Here is a 14,627-nt window from a genome sequence, read left to right as displayed (position 1 = left end):
GGAGCCTCTCTCCTGACCTTCTTGTCTCCACTCTTCAGGACCAGCTCTGCCACAGTGCTGGCGACTCTTTTTGTTTCTCTTGTTAGATTTCACTTCCGGTTCTCTTATTTTCAGTTTCACCTTTGCCTTCTCGCTTTTTTCTTATTTTGTCCCCCTATCACTCTGCTCAGGCTTTATAATACTATTGTGGGTGTAGGTGCCTTCATTAGAACCACCAGAGCATCAATGAGGATACTTTTCACATTTGCAACTGAACGTGCAAACAGCTAATTTAATTATCAACACTGTGGATCTGCTTGGCCTTGCTATCACGTGCATTTACAACCCCCCCAAATCTGAGCCTGAGCACACTTTTTTAATTCCTAAAATCTGCACTGCCATGGACCCCTAACAGACAGAACCACATATTGACACTGTAAATTAATAAGGTAATTCCCCTAAATTCCTGGGATTGTTCATGAAATAGCCACACAAAACCCAGTAAAAAAGTTTGTAGGTGTAAATACCCTATACCTCACCAGTACACCCCTGACCTGAAAACCCACAGCAGGTGTCATGCCAAACTCCACAGGCAGGCCATTTCCAGCACAGATCAAAATGGGAAACTGCCTTTTAAAGTTCAAAAAATATTTTTAATGACCAAAATAAAAAAATGCCCTTCAAGGAAGATGGAAAACGTAAAAACCTGTGGCTTAAAGGACAAAGCTTTAAAGAATCTATATAAATAAATAATTTGACTATATTATTAAAAAAAAAAGAAGAAGACATGGCAAAGGATAAAAAGGATTTGCCTAAAAGACAATCCAAAGTCCAAATCCAAAATTCAATTCCCTAACCAACAAAAAAGCAGAGAATCCAACAATACTCACTGAACTTGATTTAAACTCCACAACTCTCAATATCAATCTGGAGGATCTGAATCTCTGTCTTAAATAAATAAGCAAAAAATGATCCTTTAGCTAAATGTCATGGTGGTCCTGCCCACGATACTGAATTTCAAGGGGACAGTGCACATAACTGAACGTCAACATACATTACAATTCATAGACATAAAAAATACACAAAAGAGTGATATATAAGGGCTAATAAAAAGATCATAACACATGGCACTACATTTAAGCCAAGGTCTCAACCAGAGCTGAAACATGACAATGATGTCCCATATGTTAAAGGCTTTGGCATTTATATCTTACGAGAATTATATTAGAATTATATTTTACTATTACAGAGTTACTTTTAATGCAAACTTCAAAATTAATTTTAATCTTGTTGATACAGTAATGGTAATGATATATTTTTTTTGTGCAATATAATATTTAAAACACCACTTTGATAATAAGCAAAGTGAAAAGGTATTTTAAAAAGCAGTTAAAAGTAAAATAATTTCTGGAAAACATGAGTGGTAATACTGAATACATGCCAGAACCTGCAAGACCCAACAGAAGAATGGAACATCCTGTAAAGGAAGGCACTGCGGTGCACTTTATTCCTTTTCTTTTTGGTCATTTAAAATGTTATACACATAACACTATGTTTTTCCCCCAGATTTCACCATACATCCATTTGATATTGCCCACTTTTGTTTCCACCCATAGGTGTATTAGAAGTCCGAACCTATCCTAGCAACATCACTTATACAAGGAAGATAAACCCTAGGTAGGATGAAAGGACATCACAGAATAGACACCTACTCCTGTCCATGCCAGGCCAGTTAACTTCCCATGTAGGTCTTTGGAATGTAGGAAGAAACCAGAGTAGCCAGAGAAATGCACATGAAACCAGGGGGAATGGGAAAAAGTCCACACACACACAGCAACTAGCTAGCCTGGAATCAAACCCCAGGTCCTAGATGCTGTGAGGGATCATTCAATTATCAGTATATTTGGCTGCTGAGTAACTTTAGGGCCTGGCCCAGAATCTAGTGGTGTGAGTGCTGATGGTCCAGAAGACAGAATTCAAGAAAATGGATAAAGCGTTTAATAAAACTGTTTTCTGAGATATTATGTGTTGTATACATTTTTTTGAGTCAAAAGCAGTTTTATCCTAGACTTTTCTGGCCTGATTTCATCACCCTCTGTTGAACTTTGTGGTGCTGAGTAGAACAGGTGCCATGTCAGGATGTCATGTAGCTAGCCAGAATGAACTCCACTGTGCCCAAGTAGAGCTTTGTGATCGTTGATGTAGTTTGCTGGGCTTTCCTCAGATATCTGAAGTAGACAGTAAACCATCTTGACAACATCCAATATATTTTGTTCCTTTCAAGTCTATGATTAACTTCTAGGCATTGTTAAACATTAAGTATGGGATTGTTGTCTGTTTGGTGTAAGCTGTCTCATAATGTTTGGTGAACAGGCCTATGATGGTGATGGATTATTGTAATGCTGTAGATGGAACTGTGTCTGGCCACAGAGTCATTTGTGAACTAAGAGTACAGCAATGTCTACACTGCAGGGTGACCGTGGTGAGGATCAGCATGGAAGACGTGATGTACATCCTGGGGTCAACCAGTTAGGAAGTCCAGGAAGTAGCAAAGGAGGAGCAAATCTGATAGCAATTATGAACAAAGCTGCACATCTTCTCTATATTATACTAGCATTAAGCACTTTTAGCCAATTAATTATTTAGCACAAGTGTGTCAAGAAACACTACTGGGGCACCTTCATATCCTTCTATCAACTTTGATAGTACAGCAGCACTGAATGCTGAGCTACAGTCTATAAACAGCACTCTGACATAGCAGTTTTATTATCTAAAGTATGTGTACTTGGATTGTATGACGTGCTACCGATATGGCATCCTCTGTGGACTGCTTGGGATGATATGCAAGGTGGTTGTGGCCCAAACCATCATACTTGCATTTTGACATGACACTATCACATTCAGAATTCATTTATGCTGAAACTCAAAACTTCTGTGTTTTCCTCCATGCCCACCATGGCAATCAAACATTCCTGAGGGGTGTTTGTTGTGGTATTATGAACTCCATGCAAGTTACATTTCTTAATGTAATGAAGTAATGCAGTGGAAATGTTTGTTTTAGGAGTACAGCATGCTACTTTCAAAGCATAATAATAATGAATTATTTAATTTCAGCAACTTATTTCATTGTTGATCACAAAAGATCTGTGCTCATCTGTGTTTTAAGAAGTGTACATACATTTTAAGCTACTTGTAATAATCCTTCCCAACTAAATTTTCTTTCTTAGCACTGAGGTGATTTATGCAATGTGATTTAACTACAAAGGTGCTGTGTGCTAAACTCTAAGGTTGATGGTTTACAACCCACTGCTGGGACATTGCGAGGCCCTGACTGATAGATAGATAGATAGATAGATAGATAGATAGATAGATAGATAGATAGATAGATAGATAGATAGATAGATAGATAGATAGATAGATAGATAGATAGATAGATACTTTATTAATCCCAAGGGGAAATTCACATGCTCCAGCAGTAGCATACTGATAAAGAACAATATTAAATTAAAGAGTGATAACAATGCCGATAACAATGTAGATAACAATGCCGATAATGATCCACCTTGTCTATGCTCCAAATGCAAAAATTATGCCCATAATTGTACACTTTTGATCTGTAGATCACTTTGGAAACAACTACCTGCTAAAATAATGATAAAAGTTTCTTAAGTGATGACACCTGAAAACTGGGAACTTAGAATAATCTTACACTGCATACTACCATATGTTATTCAGAATGTATCATTGCTTTTTAAAATCTAGAGAGAAGCTGCCCATCAAGTTGTTTACGTAGTGATAGAGAGAAAGCAAGATCAGATCTTGAGACAGCATGGCATTTGTGTGATTGCAAACATTCATCAGCCAGCCAAAAATACACTCGTATGAAAGATGCAGCTGCTGTGTTCTGTTTGTCAAGTAAGAGACAAGAAATTGAAACTGTTTATGACACTTTTTTTTTTTTTTTTTGACAAGGTTCATTCAAGAGGTGGAAACGTGACTCTATCGTCATGACTGTGTCACTTTTCATTGTATCCTTGCTTATTTTGAGCATTGGGTTAACTGCTACCACCAGAACACAGAATGTCACTGTTGGAGGTTATTACCCTGGAGTCATTGTAAGTATTGCTTTCATTAGTATCTTGTCCATTTTAAAGTGTTATCTGTGTTTAGTTCCTGAATCAAAATAAGTAAATGGATAAGGTAAAGGTTTGCAGCACCCTATTGCTGTTCAGCTTGGTTCACTACTGCTAACATCCATCAAATCAGTATGCAACCCTCAAGGTAGTGACTGATGATCACCCGTTCTTCAGGGGCCATATTGCTGTGGTCTCTTGGTCTTGCAGGTCCACTCTGTACAACAGCAGCAAGATCAGATTGTATCTGACATAACTCCTGGTCTAGGTTTTGGTCTTGTCCCACCTGGACAACAGCCATTCTCTGCTAGCAGAAGCACCAGCTGCATCACCAAGCCACTGAAGATGATTCAAAATGCAGCAGCACATCAGATGTTCAACTAGCCGAGGTGGGCTACATGTCACTCTTCTTTTCAAATCACTACACTGGCTTCTTGTAGCAGTACATATTGCCATCAGACGTTGATGCTTGCCTACAGAGTAGTCATTGGGTCTGCACCTATGTATATGGAGTACTTGTGAAGTCCTATGCGCTTTCTCGACCACTCAGGTTTGAAGATGAATGCCGTCTGGTGATGCCACCTCTGCATGCTATCAAGTTTCAGTCTAGACTGTTTACATGTGTAGCTCATGGCTGGTGGAGTGAGATGGCTACCTCAGTTTGAAAGTGTGACTTCCTCAATGTGTTTCAGAAGTGTCTGAAAACTCTCTTGTTTGATAAATTTCTAAAGGTTTCATTAATCTGGGAATTGTAACTAGCTTATATGTTGTTCTGAGCTCTTCACTTGTGATAATCAGTTTTGTACCTTTATCTTGTAACACTTGTTCCGAAACAGTCCCCAAGACTGATGTCTACTTGATTATGTTGACCTCTTTTGTAACTCGCTTTGAATAAAAGCATCTGCTAAGCAAATAAATGTAAATGTAAATTAAAAAAAATAACATACTGATGTTACTTGTATTATTGTAGCAGTCTAAGGTATGTGCAAACCTCTTATGGGACAATGATGGCACTTCAGTTGTAGATAACAGTAATGTTAATATTCCAGGTTAAAGAAGCTCTCTATAGCTTAGCCACCAAGGCTTTCTGTGTGTCTGGTCTGCGGCTGTAAGATCTGCCTGAATGCCTGGATTCAGTCCCAAGAGGGGATCAAGTCTTGGCAAGACCACAGGAAGAATCTTGCCTTAGTTAAAATGTTGTGAGAAATGGCATTTAATTTGCTGAGAATGGTGAATTTGAGCTTGACGAGTGTAACTGTGATCAATGCACACACCTGCTGCCCATCACCACTCCTCCATATAACAACAATGCTAGTTGCACAAGCTATAGATGATCTCTTTTAACTTTTAATCCAGCAGGTTTAATTGTATGTCTGGTCTTTGTTGGGTCAATGAAAGCAGTTGAGCACAAGGGCCAGGTTTCAGTCCCTGGTAGAACATGAGCTACGGTGGGTGCTAAAGGTAATCTCATTTCAGTTATGGGGGTATTACAGGAATCTTGGCAGATTAGTGAAGGAGCCATTTAGGGAAACATCAGAAATATTGTCTTCATTATACAATGAGAATCCCTTATTATTTAAAATATTTTATCCAGCTATAAAGCTAAGGGCAGTAAGGATATCTTCTGTGCTGGCTCAATTTGTATCAGATTCTATCAGTTAGGAGCACGCTGTTGACCGCATTGGCATCTGTTCTTTTCCTGAGTGAATGTAGTGACAGGTTGCATTACATGGTTGCTTCAGTTATTTGGGTGACATCAGCAAGAGTCACTAAAAGGGAAACTAACAGGGAAACAAATGTGTTGTTGTGATAAAGCATATTTGTAGTTTTTAGTCTTTTCTTTCACTTTTCCTCATTCTTAACATTGTTATATTGGCAAATGCCAATAAATGAAGGATGGCAGGCAGGAAATGAATGGACTAGAGCAGCGTTATTGAAAAAATGACAGCAAACATATGATTAATATTTGAAGCACACTTTGTATGTGTATTCGTAACAAGAGGATGTGCTGGCATGGCAACATTCCATATGCACAATAACAGCAAGGAGGCCAGATGCATCAGAAATAGTGCATTTATTGAATTACACACAGAGAGGAGAATCTGGTTAAAGAATCCAGACCACCCGAGGTTATTTTCATGCAGATTACGTAAACTGTCAATGGGTAGCCATTTCTGAATATGTAGTACTGTACTTTGATATTGCCATTTAAATTAGGAAAAATACCAAGGAAAAGAAAAAAATTCAGCTTTGAAACAAATTATGGGAAATAAACCTAAGTAACTTAGGGAAGTAAATGAAGATTAGATTTGCCATTTTTTGAACACCTATATAGAACATACCTGTAAGCGCTGCAGTGCTGTAACCAAAAGGAAGTGGAATTAAGAGGAAAACTGTCAAGCATCATTCTGTCAGGTGTGATTAGCCTTTACAGGAAATGTTAAATCCAACTTAATGATGCCAAAGGTGATGTCTGAAGTTATGAGATGAAGGCGTGCAATGAAGGATTACTGTTGTTTAAGGAATAACAAAATTAAATTAACAATCAAATTAACATACTGTATGCTCACTTTGGTCTACTGGAAAGTGTAATTGAGGAATAGATGAATGTCAAATATGTCTAAAAACCCAAGGGTACATACTTTACTTTTTTTTTTAAATAACAACTAAATTCTGCGGTGGGTTGGCACCCTGCCCGGGATTGGTTCCTGCCTTGTGCCCTGTGTTGGCTGGGATTGGCTTCAGCAGACCCCGGTGACCTTGTGTTCGGATTCAGCAGGTTGGAAAATGGATGGATGGATAACAACTAAATTCTTCATTGAAAATCACTTCTGTATTTGAAAATCCAGTGTAGCACATCATAAACGATGGAACTGACTCACTCAGACCTTTTAAACCCAAAATACGCAGAGTTATGAATGACTATATATGTGTTAGAAATTATTGCATTTGTGTCCAGGCTAACATTTAAATTGAGCTGCTAAAAAACTGTCTCGCTCTGTTCCCTTACAGCTGGGTTTAGGGTCTTTTCTTGGCATAATTGGAGCGCACCTGATAGAGAATAAAAGACAAATGGTAAGTAGTCCTCTTTCTCCAGACATCTTTGAATAACTGTGTAGCACTCTTCCGGCCCAATATGTGAAATTGATGCATGCAAAGTCAAATTATCTTAAGAGCAAATATTTGTTGAAGATCCTTTAGTTGAATCAATTAATATTGTATATTAAACAATCTCTTACAATATTACTGCTGGTTGTTTAACTCATGCTGGAGTATGTGAATTTCCCCTTGGGATTAATAAAGTATCTATCTATCTATCTATCTATCTATCTATCTATCTATCTATCTATCTATCTATCTATCTATCTATCTATCTATCTATCTATCTATCTATCTATCTATCTATCTATCTATCTATCTATCTATCTATCTTTTCAATACACCTCCTGCAGTTATGAATAGAAATTTTGTTCACAAAAGCAGGCGAAATCCATCCATCCATTTATTAATCAATTCAATTGAGAATTTTTTTTGGGAACATAATCCACAAGACCCTTAATGAGGTGCTAATCCACTGGCAAGCACATTTCATTCATTAAGTCTCACCCATATGTTTATGGGGCAAGGCAGGAAGACCCTTGCACAGAGAAGAAAGCCTATGCAAGACACTCAGTGACTGGGTCGGGGTTGAATACAGTCTTGTGCAGGTAAACACTGCACCACCATGCTGTATAAAGCAAGCTAGGGGGTTGCTGTAGTATTTCTGGCAATTTTTATTCAAGCATTTTAAAGTTCACTGAACCTACACCAAATTAACATGGAAATCATAGTCAATGTCTTATGCAACAAGACAACTAGGTGAGGGTCACTAGTTAGAGAGATTTTTTATTCCAAAAAACATTTTCTCAACCAAATAGAAATATAATAAAAGTATACAAATGGGCAACATTGCTATTCATATTTGAAATGTTATAGAATATGCCATACTTTAGAGTATTTCAGCCAACATAGTCATCAACATGTTAAATTTGCATCGTTTAGGATGCATGTACACTACAATTAAAGATTTTGTTAAAGACTTCAGGCATTAATTCCTTGCTTCTTTAACTATGATTTCTGTTTCTTCCTCCTATAAGAAAGTTAAACTGATCAAGCGAACATTGCCTGTGTTATGATTATGATTTCAGTGTTTCAATTTTTATATCTGCCGCTAATTGATTATGATTCAGAGCCCACTATAAACCCCTGTTAGGATATTTTACGGTTAGCAATTAACTTAACATCTGTACTTTTGGCATGTTGATGGAAAAGCATTATAGATACAGAAAATGTAAAAAACTATGCTGGCAATGACTAGTCAGGTCAGGAGATATTGTCACTCCTTCCTATAATACACTGTGACATAAAATTGTAAATGGGTCTGTTATTCAGTAATTGACATTTTGTTTTACTGCTGCAACTGTGTCAACATGGTAAAATCCGGTGGGTTTATCACTGTGCACAAATGTTGAAATAATCCAGTTTACTTAAAGGAGTAAACTATTACAAAATCAATGATTACATTTCATTCTGTCGTAGGGTGACATGGCGGGACAATATTTAGCACTGCTGCTGAATGACAGTTGTAGGAGGCTGTGTTCAGACCCTGTTCCAGTTAAGGTTGGGGTCCAATTGGCACACCCTCCTCATGAGACTTAAAATTGTCCCTGTAGAAGTAAGTGTGCCATGCAGCAGACTGCCACCCTGTTTAGGTTTTATTCCTGGCTGGTACAAAATACTTTTAGGACTCCTAGGCTTTGGCTCTCTCTAATACTTAATTGGGTAATTGTTTTTTGTGAAGGAATAAATTATATATTTTGTCTTGTTTCGATAAAAATGTACATATACAGTATTTATTTAATAGTTTTTCACTAGATTGCTGCTAGTATTTAGAAATAATGTTCAATATTTTTTCACCAAAACAGCTCTGTTCCTCTTAAAGAACCATGTACATAAATGCAGGTTATCTATGAAGTGAAAATATTAGCCGTGCATTGTGACCCCAAAAGTGAGATAGAATGATTACAATACATTCACATTTATTATTCTATCCTTCTTCTTTTTCTGGACCAAATTAAAATTTCATGTGTTTTTACTCCATTTTAGGGTTGATTGTGGGAAGCCAGCTCCTGTAGAAACTGGGGGGTTGGATGGGGGGGGGATGTAGGATTTCATTCTGAATGGAACAACACTCTTATCATTATACACATAGCACACACAAACACAGTCACACATTTACACCAGAATAATTAAGTGGTACCCTCTGATAAGATGGACTGAGTTGAGGAAAGTTGTAGTCCCTTAGGAAAATCTGCATGAGAACAAGAAGAGTCTGCAAGCTTGAAGAGACGGCACCACAGCCTACAACCTAACCAGGTCCCAAACATTGTGCAATGATAGCACAATCCACTGTGCTGGACATAGTGTAGGCTCATTTAAACACGTAGTCCTGCATATATCCATTTTGAATTGCTTCTACATTGATTATTTATTTTGGCCTTTAGTGTTGAGTATGTCTTGGAGATTAATAATGTCTTATTTGATAATTCCACCTGCACCCCATCACTCATCTTTTCAACCTGTGCTATTCATGTAATTGGAACATGCATTTGAGAGACAATTGATCATATTCTGAAAGGCACGGCATATTTGTGGGGAAAATAAAAGATTCACACCACACTGCCTGGAAACTAGTTTTAACGCAGCAGCAGTTAGATAATTTCATTTATGTCTAAGCCCAAAAATAGAACTCTCTCTCCCTGAAACTGGAGGAGTAGAGTGCAGCTGACTAGGAATTTAAGAAGGGATCAGAAAGTTAGGACTCAAGCAGCTCTTAAAACTACTGAGTATGAATGACTTTGCAAGAAACAGAAGCCAACTGAATCTGTAATAAGTAACAAGATTTCCTGAGCTGGATGTGTAAGAACAGAATATTCCAGGCAGGTACGAGATGTCAGGAGTAAGGATTTTGCGTCATCAGTGATGTTTATTTCATCTCAAAAAATATCCTGGCATGAATATCTCTACCAAATATTTTATGAGCTGAATGTTGATCCATATCCATGTTATCCTATGCAACCATAGTCTTAATGTGTCTTTTCTACCAAGTGCATTAATAGGAGTGCCCCATATTTATAAGCCTCTGGTCAAAGATTTAACAGCTTCTGGTAGCTATTGTTCAAATCGACCCATAGTGCATACAGTAAATTATGTAAGCTTCTATTTCCACAAGCAACATATAAGAAGGTAGGTAGAAGTCTTGTCATGGAACTGGGCATTCTGACTATACCAACCACTAATTCATGTAAGACTCAGATGCACCAGAGTCTACACATGTTATTCAAATCATGGTTATGGAAAAAGGGAGACTTTTGGAAAAGATGGTATCAATCCTGTTGGGTCAATCTGCATGATAACCAGTGGATCATTAAATACTGAGAGTACTTATGCAATAGGTAGTCAAGAATTTTTCACATCAGGAATATGATGGTAAAGTCATAATACTTTTAATAAATATGTACAAAAACAAAAACCTCATAATATCATAAGGAATAACAATAGTAAAAATACTATCAAAATCTTTAGCAAGAGTAGGGAGCAAGTTGAGGAGACCCTGGGGAGGTGGAAATATGCTCTAAAGAGTAGAGGAGAGGAATGAAGGTCAGCAGGACCAAGACAGAATACATGTGTGTGAATGAGATGGAGGTCAGAGGAGTGGTGAGGATGCAGGGAGTACAGTTGGTGAAGGTGGATGAGTTTAAATATTTGGAATCAACAGTACAGAGTAATGGGGATTGTGGAAGAGAGGTGAAAAAAAGTGTCAGGAGTGACTTGTGACAGTCGGGTACCAGCAAGAGTGAAAGGGAAAGTCTACAAGACAGTAGTGAGACCAGCTATGTTATATGGGTTGGAGACGGTGGCACTGACCAAAAAACAGGTGACAGAGCTGGAGGTGGCAGAGTTAAAGATGTTAAGATTTTCATTTGGTGTGACGAGGATGGACAGGATTAGAAATGAGTACATTAGAGGGTCAGCTCAGGTTGGAAGGTTTGTAGACAAAGTCAGAGAGGCGAGATTGTGTTGGTTTGGACATGTGCAAAGGAGTGATGCTGGGTATATTGGGAAAAGGGTGCTAAGGATGGAACTACCAGGTAAGAGAAAAAGAGGCATGCCTAAGAGGAACTGTATAGATGTGATGAGAGAAGACATGCAGGTGTGGGTGTAACAGATCAAGATGCAGAGGACAAGAAGATATGGAAAAAGATGATCTGTTGTGGCGACCCCTAACGGGTGGAGCCGAAAAAAAAAGAAGACTATCAATATTGCATTTTATGTTGTATATACTCATGTCCCATCCAGGTTTGTCCCCTGCCTTATATCTGAAAGGGTGTGCTTTGAGGGTAGGAGCCGGAAGTGAGGTCAGGCGGGATTTCCTTCTGAAGGAAGAAAAAGTGTTAGCGTGCATCACCAACCCCTGGTCCGGCATATACATACATTCAGTTAAGTCCATTGACTGCCTCCCATACAAACGTGTGTGACAACAGTTAATTAGAAAAGGCAAGACAAGACTGAAAAGGTGGAGTGGGAGACATTTGCGTAAATAATCATATTAATATGAGGCACTTCAGATAAGAGATGAACAATATCATAGGGAGGATAAATGGTCAATAACAAACTTCATTATAATATAAATAGGAAGTTTAGAAGGAAATATAGGGCAATTTTGAGAATCACATTTTGCACAGGCAGAGTAGAGGCTAATGCTGGGTAGACTTTCAGCAGCCTGTGTTGAGAGAAATCTCTTGAATGTATTGTATAATTCTGAATTAGTCCATGTTTGCCACAAATTGATGAAGAGCTTATTCTATCTAAGATTTATTTCTCATAGTAGTCTGAATATTTAATGGAGCTCCTGTTACAAGTGATGTTTGAAGTTGTTTAAAGGTTTGTTGTTATGGAACCACTGTTATTGTTTTGAAATAATTATTTTATAATTATAGTGAATTTGTAATAAAGTTATGTGAAGCAGATGAAGGAAGAAAAGAGTACTGTATTGACTTATTTGGTTCCTGTAAAGTCTTTGACTTGCAAGCAATGAAATGTCCACATACATTTTTTTAAAGATACAAATGTATTTACTTTGGTTCATAAAATTGCAAAATGTCTAATGACAATGTGCTTATTATTTATTTAAAACTGGATGTTTTGAGAGGGTGGCACGGTGGCGCAGTGGGTAGAGCTCCTGTCTTGCAGTTGGGAGACCTGGGGACCTGGGTTCACTTCCCGGGTCCTCCCTGCGTGGAGTTTGCATGTTCTCCCCATGTCTGCGTGGGTTTCCTCCGGGTGCTCCGGTTTCCTCCCACAGTCCAAAGACATGCAGGTTAGGTGGATTGGTGATTCTAAATTGGCCTTGGTGTGTTTGTGTGTGTCCTGCAGTGGGTTGGCACCCTGCCCGGGACTGGTTCCTGCCTTGTGCCCTGTGTTGGCTGGGAATGACTCCAGCAGACCCCCGTGACCCTGTGTTCGGATTCAGCGGGTTGGATAATGAATGGATGGATGGATGTTTTGAGAAGGGTTTGGCTGCTGGCGCAGCCACAGATTGGAGGTTTGCAGCCAAAGTCCTTAGGATATTTTAGTGATGGAGGGAATACGTGGCTAATGTGCTAAATACTAATAGCAGTAATGCTTCTGATCTAAGATATTATTGGAACAAATAACAAAAGAACTAAAATGAAGACTGCTTGAAGCTATTCATTATGAAAAGACCATTATTTAGAACATTAGAACAATTTAGATGGCATTGACACTTAGACATTACTCTGATCTTTATGTAAGAAGAAAGACAAAGTGTCAATCCATTTGCTTTATCTATTAATATGATTGTAGGATTTCAGGGAGCAGCAGCTTATCCTGATAATAATGTGCTAGGCAGGAACCAACCTTGCATGAGCTGCTAGCCCATTGCATGGTGCACAACATTACTGACATCAGGCCAATTAAGAACGGCCAATTGGACTAACCTACACGTCTTTGAGATATGGTTAGAATCGAAAAAAAACCTATGGAGACACAAAGAATGTGCACCCTTTGTACAGGACAGCAACCAGGCTGGGTTCGAACCTAGCCAGCTGCAGCTGTGTAGTAGCTACATTACTCACTGTGCCACCATGCCACCAAAAAAAATTATAGCACTAGGAGAAGAGAAGAGCTGCGAGACATGTTTAATGCTGATGCCAGTTTTTACTGTAAAATAAGCTTTTGTCCTTTAACAAGGCCTAAATGGGAGAAGATTCAAGATACATTTCTTGCAAATGACAGGAGGGTTTTTTCCTGTAGAGAACTGTAAGTTTATTGAACATGATATCTCATAGTGAAGTAGAACCTGGGGACCTTCAAATCTCAACTATATTTGACACTTTAGGTGAATAGGAGTTGACATGCTGTCCTGTCCTTCTCATATTTTTTATATATTTTTTAGATAAAAACAAAAGAGAAAAGAAAAAGGCACTTACCATACTATATCTGAATATATCTTACCATACTATATCTTCCCATAATAAATTTCATTTAACACTACCTACACTTTTTCACAAAAAAATGAAACATTCTTTCTCTCATCGATGTTTTATGGAAAAGTGGGTTAGATTGTGTCCCCTTTTTTTGGATGGCACTATCACAACCTCCATTCCAATTGACCTGCATAGATCACATGAAAATCAGAATGGATTTACTTTGGTTATGCTCCGTGTTTTAAGTGTAGCTGCCTTCACAACAGCAGTCATTGAGGACATTGGACACTTCTTTTAAGACAATTGGTTTAACTTTGTAATGATAACTGCAGGAGGCAGAAAAGGAAAAAAAGCACTGAATGATCTCAGTGTCCAGCTCATCTTATTTAACACTGACCTTCGCTAGCCATATTTACGTAATTTTATAGACTTTTCCTTTGGCTTAAATCCCAGACAATATTAAAGTAATTCAGCAGAGTGACAGAAAAATAACAAGCAGTATCAATATTTTATAAGGTACAGAGTAAGGATTAAAAAAAAAGACAGACTTACTTGTTGGCTGTCTAGTGCTATCAAGACAGATGCCCTCCAAGGCCTACATTCCTAATTTGCTCCCTGTCGTCACTTGTGGAGGTGGTGACACTCATTGTATATCAATGTGCTTTATATGTTAAGAATTATTAAGCTTATTCTGGTCATGAAAGGAGTGAAATTAATATGACTCATCTCATCAAAATGCTCTCCTTTAACAGTTTTCGGCATATTATGTAATATGATTGAAAGCCAACAAACACAGTAATTGGGAAAGCCATAGGATTGGTAAAAATAATTTAAAATGTCACATCCTGAGTTTACTAAAAACAATTGACAGAACTCCAAGCCTGTTACACAGAGTGACTGTGCTTGTGCTTCATAAAGAAATGATTGCACCATATTGCCAGAGGTGTACCTTAGTAGCACCAGAGGC

The 14,627-nt window shown here is 38.1% G+C and overlaps 1 protein-coding gene across 4 annotated transcripts in view; it reads left to right on the top strand.

The window, feature by feature from the left end:
- tmem255a (transmembrane protein 255A) overlaps positions 1 to 14,627 on the top strand; it is a 55,469-nt gene that overhangs the window by 14,653 nt on the left and 26,189 nt on the right. For all 4 annotated transcript variants that reach the window (XM_051934964.1, XM_051934963.1, XM_051934960.1 and 1 more), the window contains exons 2-3: positions 3,952 to 4,094; positions 7,125 to 7,187. In XM_051934964.1, coding sequence (XP_051790924.1) covers positions 3,952 to 4,094; positions 7,125 to 7,187 — 206 coding nt within the window. The remainder of the gene's footprint in view (positions 1 to 3,951; positions 4,095 to 7,124; positions 7,188 to 14,627) is intronic.

This window comes from Erpetoichthys calabaricus, chromosome 12 (assembly GCF_900747795.2).
Source record: "Erpetoichthys calabaricus chromosome 12, fErpCal1.3, whole genome shotgun sequence".
NCBI classification, from domain to species: Eukaryota; Metazoa; Chordata; class Cladistia; order Polypteriformes; family Polypteridae; genus Erpetoichthys; species Erpetoichthys calabaricus.
The sequence above is the reverse complement of the archived record's forward strand: the minus strand, read 5'-3'. Positions and strand labels throughout refer to the sequence as shown.